The sequence below is a fragment of the Maylandia zebra genome, linkage group LG11 (assembly GCF_041146795.1).
Source record: "Maylandia zebra isolate NMK-2024a linkage group LG11, Mzebra_GT3a, whole genome shotgun sequence".
Taxonomy (NCBI): domain Eukaryota; kingdom Metazoa; phylum Chordata; class Actinopteri; order Cichliformes; family Cichlidae; genus Maylandia; species Maylandia zebra.
Window position 1 is genome coordinate 17,039,813 of NC_135177.1, and position 10,195 is coordinate 17,050,007.

At 40.3% G+C, this 10,195-nt stretch overlaps 1 protein-coding gene across 1 annotated transcript in view; it reads right to left on the minus strand.

The window, feature by feature from the left end:
• The window catches only part of LOC105941351 (neuroendocrine convertase 1-like), a 137,425-nt gene extending 127,624 nt beyond the window's left edge, over positions 1-9,801 (minus strand). The window contains exons 1-2 of the mRNA XM_024804235.2: positions 9,543-9,801; positions 3,008-3,183 (exon numbers count right to left, since the gene is read on the minus strand). Coding sequence (XP_024660003.1) covers positions 3,008-3,178 — 171 coding nt within the window. The 5' untranslated portion in view covers positions 3,179-3,183; positions 9,543-9,801. The remainder of the gene's footprint in view (positions 1-3,007; positions 3,184-9,542) is intronic.
• Positions 9,802-10,195: the final 394 nt, after the last annotated feature.

Consider the following 10,195-nt stretch of genomic DNA (forward strand, 5'->3'; position numbering starts at 1 on the left):
CATGGGACAGGCACTTAATTGTCGAAGCAGTGATCTCAGCTAAAATAAAAGCAATGCAAAACATAGAGCTAATCTGGCTTTAATCGGATTTGCAAACTCTTAAGTAAGCAAGAAATAATACCTGTAAACAATGCAGTACCATGAAGACTGGGTTGGCTGCATTGTGAGTAAGCCTGCGAGCTTTATCAGCGTGTAATATCAAGTCGCTGCGACGCTGTTTTGTGTCGACATAAAGCGAAACAGAAAATCATCTATTTTAGATCGTGATCAGGGTCTCTTTTTTTCTGTGCCTGTGTGTGTGTGTGTGTGTGTGTGTGTGTGTGTGTGTGTGTGTGTGTGTGTGTGTGTGTGTGTGTGTGTGTAACTCTGCACCTGTGATGGCTGCCATTACCTGTCTACACAGAGCAGCTCTTTCTCTCGGCTTTGCAATGAGTGGGTTACACCACCGCCGCCTTGGTTGGAGCGAAAAGACTCACCATTGTGTGACAGGAGTCTCTGAATGCGCGTCGTTTATTATATTTTGCTACATTTCACTGCATCTCATCTAATTGGGAATGAGCTGATTTGCCATTTAATTTCAAGCATTGTTGACAAACTATAGCCCATCTTTAAAGCCTCCCAAATGAGCAAATGCGTAAGGCATTATATAAATGTGAATGGATCGACTCTATCACTTAGACACGCTTAAGAATCGCAAAAAGTGACAGGAAATGCTTAGGTATGTCTGCTAAAAAGAAAAAAAGAGGGACACCTGCAAAAAGCAACTGCAATGGATGATGGTAAATCTGTCCGTGTGGCATAAAGACATCATCTCGGGTATTTTGCTTTTGTTTTTCTTTGTATTTTACAGTTGCAAAATGGATATGTCAAGTCTGCACAATGGAGACATGCAATGACATTTTCCTGGATGCTGTACACTAAATCAAAGGGACCAACAATATGTTGAGTGCCAGCATGGAGACATTTGATTCCCATTCCACTCATGCAGTATTACTGCTGGAATGCCAGCAGACATCACAATCCTCCCAAGCTGGCACTGGGCTTGTCACACTTTTTATTCCACGTCAGTGTTTTCAAAAAAATTAAATAACATGTATATATATATATCTCACAGGAAAATGTGAAGCCCCTGCTTCTTCTTGATACACTTTATTTGCAGCACAGAATGCGCAAATCACTGGTGACACAATTAAAATAGGTTTGACTTAACAAAGGCGATTTAGTGTCAGTGACATTTAGCATCAGCCTCTGGCGACAGACAGGTAAAAGAAGCCAGTCAGCAGATTGGACCTGAGGGGATGGGGAAAGTGGGGGTTGTAGAAGGCTCTTGTCTGGGTTTTGGTGTTGCTGGGATGGACGACTTATTAACACAGAAACACACAATTAGTGTAAATCCTTGACAACAGACTGCCACTGTAGGCTTACACCAGGGCATCAAAGCTCCAGCACCCCTTAATTTGAATGACCAGACTATGGGTGCTGAACTCAACGACACATATAGAAAATATGTTTTGTTTTTTTTCCTCACTGAACTGTGCATATGCACAAATACAATAAGTTTATGTAAATAGATTAAAAAATTAGTGCATCATTAGTGTCTAAAAGAGGAGAAAACAATGCAGGAAAAAACAAGAGGTGTTTGTGGGTATACATGAGAGACAATGAGAGAGGGAGAGAGAGAGACAGGCAGAGAGAAAGACAGAGACGGGGGTGGACTGTCCAATACACTCCTGATAAAGGTCAAAGAGATGTTTTATTCATGATCCAGGCGGCAGCAGCAGAGGCAGCAGGGCCAAGGTTGAAATGAGCTCGCGTCCATGTTCCCTGGAGCCAGTGCTGCAAACAGCCTCACACCAGGCCAGCGGACACTCCAACTGACTGCTATCAATAATGCCAAAATGCGCACACACACACACACCCTACCCTTATCCCTCATCAATAACTTCAAATCACAAAAAATAAGAAAAATGGAGTCTTAAGTAAGACTAATATTTTGGTCTGATTTCTATAATTATATATCGAACAGTAACAGTTGTAAATATTCTAGATCTAAAAATTCACGATTTCAGTATTTTTTTCATTATTTACAATGAAACTGTCAATATGCTGTTAAATGCATGTAATATATAATATATTACGATTTTTACAGTGAACCACTTCAACTATGTGTTTATAACATTTTTTTTGGATTAGTCAGACTTTACATTTGAAAAGCACAAGTTAAACAAAATCCCTTTTAAAATCCTGAATATAACAGCGCACAGCAGGAATGGGAGTCGATTCATAAAAGTTCTTACCTTTTAAATTTCTCTCCGCTGAGAATCTTTCATGAAACATTCACAGTGAAGAGAATCAGACGAGGTTCATTTCGAAATCTCTTACACCCTTGAACCCCCTCTTTGAACTCGCTCCAAACAAAAAAGGCAAAACCTCTGTACTGCACCTAACCGAGACCAGCGCCGAGCCCTTGTTTTTTTTTAATATTTATTTATTTCATTTTTTATTTCAGTGTAGCTGGGAACTTTTTGATGGAGCTGACACAGTCTGAGACTCAATAACTAAAGTAACCTTTAAAGCACAGATGTGTCTTAATCAGAAAGATTGTAGCATCACAGATTAAAACTTGTGAAAATGGTTAAAGACCCAATAATTTCTAAAGACTTACACACTGAGCCTATTCACATACTAAGTAGGGAAGTGGGGGTTTCAGGGGAAAGAGAGGCGTGTGTGCCTGTTTGGGAGCATAGATGTGTCTTTTTATACGTGTGTGTGTGTGTTACACTGTGCGGCCAGCCCACTCCAAGCATCTTTGATCAGATATGAAATATTCACAAATGCTGCTATAATTTGATGAAAGTCAGATATCCCTCAAATAGGAAATAGAAGTCAGCTCGTTGGCAGCTCTTAAATAAAACAAAATAAAAGAAATCTTAGAATCCAGATTTAAAAAATGTAAATTGCAGGCCCTGAGGTTGGAGTAACAAAGAGATTTTAAACATGCACTGACCCGTTGTACGAACTCCAGTCCATGCTGCTCAGCCAGAGCTTTGGCAGCTCTGGTGCCTCCGTCCATTTGCACTGCATAGAAGATGAGGCAGTTGGTCCCACGGTGCCCCTCTGTGGTCACTAGGTTCCTCTGCAGCAGGCAGCCCAGCACCAGCACAAACGCAGTGAACATGGAGCCTTTAACGAGAATATCTGTGAGAATTAGATCCATATTTTCTTTTTTCCCAAAAAAAAAAGAAAAAAAAAATAGAAACTCTTGGAAATTATGCATGTTTTAGTGCACTGTGTAGGGATCAGCCCAGAGTGCTACATTACATAATGTTTTAAGCAGACACCTTGCCTGAAGTCTTCAATGTCAGTCAAACCTACAAAATAATCAGATTGTATTTGTGTATCGGTTTTGGTGTCATTTTGAAAGCACAAATGACAGAGTACATTTTTGGCAAGCCCACTAATTATTTGATCAAAAAGTTGTTTCCGCCCTTTAATGTCAGGCATCATTTTTCTCTTTCAAAATGCCACCTAAGGTTATTTCGCATACCCGTGCTCTTCACTGGATCTTTGTAATATCTAAAATCTGCAATTATATACATGCAACAAAACAAACCCAAACACCTACTTTTTTCTTTTCTTTTCTTTTCTTTTTTTTTACATATTATCATAACACTTCATATACCATCTAACTACACAAATGAGTTGACACAGTTTAGGATTCTGCATCTCAGTACAGAGTATTGAACATTGGCAATTGTGAAACAATTTGCCCACAGCCACCTCCTCTGTACTTCTGCGTGAATTCCACCGAGGCTGCCACCTACAGCATGTGAACCACCCACCTGTAGCCACACAGAGTGAAACGTCCAGGAGTTATCTTTCACCCTGTGCGATGAAAGCTAGAACTCTGGCATCGGGGGCCCCAAGCGAGACAACACACTCTCTCCAGTTCCCAACCCACACGTTTAATCTCCTGGCCTTGATGCAAATGCTTCTGAGAGCAGAAAACACTGCAGTGCCCTCATTGCGTGAACTAACTTCCCTCTTTAAGCAAAACAGGAACTTTATCAGTCTGTCTTTATGCTCGTACTTTTCCTGTGAACAATGATGGAACAAAAAAAAAAGTTGCCACGTTGCTCTTGAACAGCATCTACTGAAAGACTAAAACAGCCGATGTACTGCTGGACGAATGCCGCGTTGAAGAATATTAATTGCTTAAACTCCCTGTCCTTTCACCACATTACACAATCAACATTTACTGTTGATCTGCCAAGTAGGCCATTTTTCAGTTTTATACATTAGCTTACATTAAATGCAATTAGAAACGCAATCAGGCAAAGTGCTGTTTCCAGCGCGTATGTCTGCTGCCCGTGCAAAGAGCTCCTAAACTCTAAAAGGTTGCTTCTAAATACAGCTGCTCCTATTATACAAGCGACTAGTTGAGTAAGGAGGAATCATTTTAAGCCACGCGTTATGCAAACAATGCTTAAAAATAGTGCACGCAAGACATAGAACAAAATATATCGGACTTTTTGGAAGCCTGATGAACAAAACAAGCGGTTCTTTTAAATCCCTTCTTGAGAATCGTGATGGGAATTCTTAACAATGATTTGTTTTATGCGCAAAAACAATAATCCAACGTTATCACTTGCAGTGCCGGTATCTAATAGTGTTAATGTGCAGCATCTGTGGTTGAAAAAAATCTTTCTACTTCTTCATCAATTCTTTCAGCCTCTTTACTTTGAGAAATGCACCCGCTAAGATGCAGCAAAACTCTGAACCAGACGATTAAGACATCTCCGTCTATGAGTGATTCTGTTTGTGTGTTTATCTGACTCCTCGTCAAAGTGCCTCCTCCTGCAGCGTTTTTCGCCCCCACCCCAAACAAAAAAACAATGCAGCTGACCACTGTTTAAAGTCTGCAGCATCATTCAGCTCCTATCTCCCGAGCCACTGATTGAAATCGATAACCTCACTTGGGGCTCGAGCCCCAGTCAATCCCACTGAGGTGCGGGGCCGGGAGCGAACACCCCACCCAACGAGTAACCAGCCCTGGGCAGAGACAAAGTAGACAGGGGGAGAGGGAGGAGGGAAAAAAGAGGGCTCATGTGAGACTGGAGTACAGGGGAGCCACATTGAACAGTGTCAGGGCCTCGGGGCCTACTGGGATGCTGATAAAGTACCTGGACATTTTTATAGACAAACTACTTATTTCCGTCCTCATATCGCTTGGGAAGACTGATAACTTTATATTCCTCTCAGGCAGAGGAAAGAAAGGGAGGAGGGGGGTCCTTTCAGGAGTTTAATTGATCAAACTGTAGCCACAAGGTTTTTTTTTTTCTAGAGATAAAAGAGACTAGCACTCTCTCCTGTACAATACAGAGATCTTTTAGAAAGCAGACCCAATGAGGGGAAAAAAGTGTAACTCATTATGCAAAGTCATTACAGTCCTCTGACTACCCTCCTTAAAGAGAAGGCGTTAATGGTAAAACTGTTCATGATTTTCCGAGGTCAAACTACTGGTCACAGGATAATATTATTTCACAATGTCCACATTATCGCTCCAACCAAACTTTTTAGATGGCCGTTTTAAGGTCAGACTTAAACACCATGTCTACTTAGAGTGTTTAACATTAGTATATTACCATAGTAATATTGCCCAGGGGACATGTTGGTAGAGAGCGAGGGGGGGGGGGGCAATGTCTCAATTTTACAATGGCTTTACAGTAGAATAATGTTCTTTCTGTCATGAGTCAAGAGAACAAACGCAATAAAAACTGAGCCACAATAATCAACCCCATCTCGAGCCATCAGCAAAATGGCAACACATATGCAAATGTTGTTAAATATTTTTCCTCTTTTTGTACATTGCCCTGAAAATACTCCAGAATCTTACGTTCATATGGATAAAGCAGACTTGTAAAGCTTTACAAGTCATATTGGACAGATTTTGTTGTCCGTGGAGAGAGGCAGGCTAGCAATTTTCCAGTGTTTAGCAAATGCCAGGCTGTAATATAAGGAGTCCTTGAGCAAGACTTAAACCCCTGCAGCAGCTGAACTACAGCTGACCGTAACTTCTGACCTTGTAGTGCGTTTGTGGACGGGTGCTCCATTTTTATCACTGACAAACAAATACTGTGGAGGCAGATACTTCAACAATTTAATGATAATGTTTCTCAACATAGTTTGGAAAATAAGAGCACTATCAAAGAATTTCTATATACAAGGTCAAAGAAACTGATGAACTCTGGACATTAAAAACTGATGCCTATACTAATATTTGGTGGGATACAAAAACAAAAACAAAACAAAAAAACAGTTTTCCAATATATCCAATATTATTTCAGGCATTCAAAATATAAACATATTTCCAAAACATCTGTCTAGTTATTCATGTACTCATTTAGTCTCTTCCAGACTCTGCTCTGATCAGCTGGCTGTTGGTTTCCCCATTTCAAACACTTATCTTGCCAAAGGGAAGTTGCAAGTGTCAAAAAAATATGCAGAGTCAATACTCATAACCAGAGGTGTGGACTCGAGTCACATGACTTGGACTCGAGTCAGACTCGAGTCATTAATTTTATGACTTTAGACTTGACTTGAAAAAATGTTCTAAGACTTGTGACTTGACTTGGACTTTTACACCAATGACTTGGGACTTGAATTGGACTTGAACCGGTTTACTTGAAAAGACTTGATATTTTACCCCAAATATAAAATTTAACATGCATATTATATAGAGATTGAAAATGTGACGTCATTCACGGGTAGAACCGCAAAGGATTCTGGGAACTCGTGGCAAGAGGTACAGCGCACGCAGGCTTTCAATTGAAATCACAGCGATAAAAAGAAACACAAAAATGTCAAGAAGCTGTTGTATTATTAACGGCAATAGCCGGTCACATGACAGCCACGGGAAGCCGACGGGTAAAGAGATCGGTTGTTATCAGATTACGTCGTTGAAGAGAAATTGTTCGAGCCATGTTTCCAAAGTAACAAAGACGCGACGGATGGCCTGGATTGCAGCCATTCAAAGATCAAATATAACGTCCCAGAACACTCCAGCTCACAGGTTAGTCTGCTCCAAGCATTTACACGAAGGTCAGTGTTTTTTAGTAGTTAATACGTCATTTTTCTTAACATAATTGGTGATATAGGTTACAAGTAAGTCTGGCGCTGAACAGAAATTGTCGCGCTATGCTCCTTTATTTATTGTGCATAAATAGTGAATTGTCCTGACACAATATTGCGTTTCGCTTCTGTTATTATGGTACATTGACAAAAACATATACTTTTATTCACAGGATAAAACAGGTTTTTTGTATCACTAATTGCCCAGTACGATTACAGCATACAATATTATTGTCACTGCTACATTTCTGTGATGCTACCAGAAATTATTTCCACTACTAATTAATTACCGTTGAGCTCAAAGGTCCTATTAATAAACGGTTAATGAATGTGTATTTATGACGACAATTTGTGAGACTGGTAAACTTATGATACGTACGATGGTCTTTACTTTCTACACGGTGCATTTCAAGGTCCTGCACCCATCCGTCGGTAAACTCTACCTGGGCTTGTTGCAGTGACCTGAAGTTACTAAACTTCATGAGTGTATGCACTCACTCCAAGAACCGTATGATTATAAATATACATATAAATATGCTAAGATGAGATAGCTGACTTCATCTAACTAGCAAATGTTGTCCAGGCTACGTTGGTGATACAGTTTTTTTTAATGTGTATGATATTTTTGTCATGCGGTTTTAAAGCCGGTCCTACAACCGCATCCAAGAATAACATGCAGCTTATCTCAGAACTGTCGGTGAAAATTATTCTTGGAGCTAGGTTTAATTGAGCTGCATTTTAAAGAGGTGCAATTTCACAATTTGTGTATATTTTCTAAGTTCACTATTTTGTCATGTGTTGAGAAAAACACAGATTTTAAAATTACATGGTCTAATATTTACATTTAGCATAACTGCAACATTATTTTTTCGTTGTTTTTTTTTTTTTAAGACTCAAAAGGACTTGAAATTCAAAATTTCAGACTTGTGACTTGACTCGGACTTTTACACCAGTGACTTGAGACTCGACTCTGACTTGCCTGACATTACTTGAGACTTGACTTGAGACTTGAGGATAAAGACTTGAGACTTACTTGAGACTTGCAAAACAATGACTTGGTCCCACCTCTGCTCATAACATGGTTGAAGCGTTTTTCTCCTACCTCTTCTTTGTTTTTCAAGACATAACCAGACAGCATTCTGTACGGAGATCGGTAGTAAAGGAGTCCAGGTGAAAATAACTGGTTTCCTATGAAATTAAAAATCCTGCAGAGGAAGTCCAAAACATTTGAGTGCTTAAAATCATGTATCAAGCAAGGATGGAAAAATATTTTACTTGTACAACTACAACGGGGGCTACTCTGATTCTGTGATGGACTGGCAACCTGTCCAGCATGCACAGTCAGGATATACTCCAGGTTCATTGTGACCCTGAACTTGAAAAAGTGGTTAAATGGATGGATGGTTAAATGAAAACTACAGCAGCTGGTCTCCTTAGTTCCCAAACAAAGAGCAGTTAATGGAGCACATGGCCTTGTCCAAACTCTTTTGCAACTTTTTTTGGAACCATGAAAATTACCATAGATTTCAACATTTAAATGTTTAATATACCTTTTGTGCATTTAAAAAATGAAATATAGTTTTGGGCAAATTGGAAATTATTGCATTCTGTTCACCTTTTTATGAAAGGAGTCGCAAACGGAACTAAACAATCAATAATATTAATGACAGGTTTTTACTTTTCCTCCTTATATTAAAAACGTTGACTAATGAAAAAAAAAAACACCTATATTATCAGCATAGCTCCACCCAGCTACATCATGCATGGGGGCTAGTCAGACATAAATGGGGGACACCTGTAGTGCTGCATGGCTATGGCCATTATTTCGTTTTACAGTGTGGAACGTTTTCAGCAGATGTTGCTTCCAGTTGCTTCTGTAGCAGTCTGCCTCTAGTTATCCATATGTTGGCAACAGTGTTCTCTCCTTTACACACAGTTCATTAAGTCTATCTGGAAGCCTCAAAAGGATGCAGGTAATTACAACACCAGGTTATCACCTTAACATAATAATGTCCCACTGCATCCATTACAAGCACCAAATCCTTTTCAGAGTTCGCTGCTATTAACTGAGGATGATGTGGATTAATAAATGCATCCAGAGAACTGATGTGAGTATAGTTTAAGGTTCTCACACTGTTAGCCTCGGGTCTTGAATTTTAGTGACCCCCCCCCCCCCCCCCCCCCCCACCCCCCCCCCCACCCCACACACACACACACACAGAGACACAGCAAAAACACAAAAAACAACAAAACACCCAAACTGGTCCAGTGCATCAAAGCCTGGAAACGAGGCTACATCTGAGAAAGACGGGAGGAGGGAGTGGGGGTTCAACTCTCACTCCCTCCATGCAACACGGAGCTGTGAAAGGATAGAACGGGTTTGTAGAGTAGGAAGAAAAGAAAGCTCTTACCTTTCCCATCCAGGCGACAGAGCCCTTAGACAGACGGACTGCCTCCTGTTGAAAGCAGAACGGCAGGTCGATGCATCGTGGAGAAAAAAGAAAAATTCCGACGCGTCCATTTTTTTTTACTCTTCGTAATAAAAGATGCAAATTAGAGCATGCAAAACACCGCATCTACAGAGCACCTTCTCACAGAACAAGTCAAACGTGCAGAAATAACGATTTTGTAAGTCGGCAAAACGAGCACATCCACGGCGTGTGGCGGAAGGGGGGATTTTGTAAAGATGTGAGAATGCATTAGAATGCAAGAAATGGTGTGATGGCGAGAGGGACTGTTGGGAGAGACAGATCTGCATATGGAAATTAGGGTTAGCCTGCTTTAAATTCTTTTTCATACGGTCCATTATTTTGTATTCATTTGGGCGGAACCCCGACAGTGGGACCGAGGGGGACAAGTGACTTGACAAATCCCGGGGAAAAGTCACGGCACGGAACAGGTGCTTTGGTTCAGTGCTTTTTTGTGAGCAACTGTGTACGCACATACATGCTATGACGATAATGCTCTAAATATTTTTTCATATATCCACATAGTATTGTTTTCCCGAGTCTGTATTTAACATCTGTTATGTAAACTTAATTTCAAGTTAGCGTGTATGTCTTAA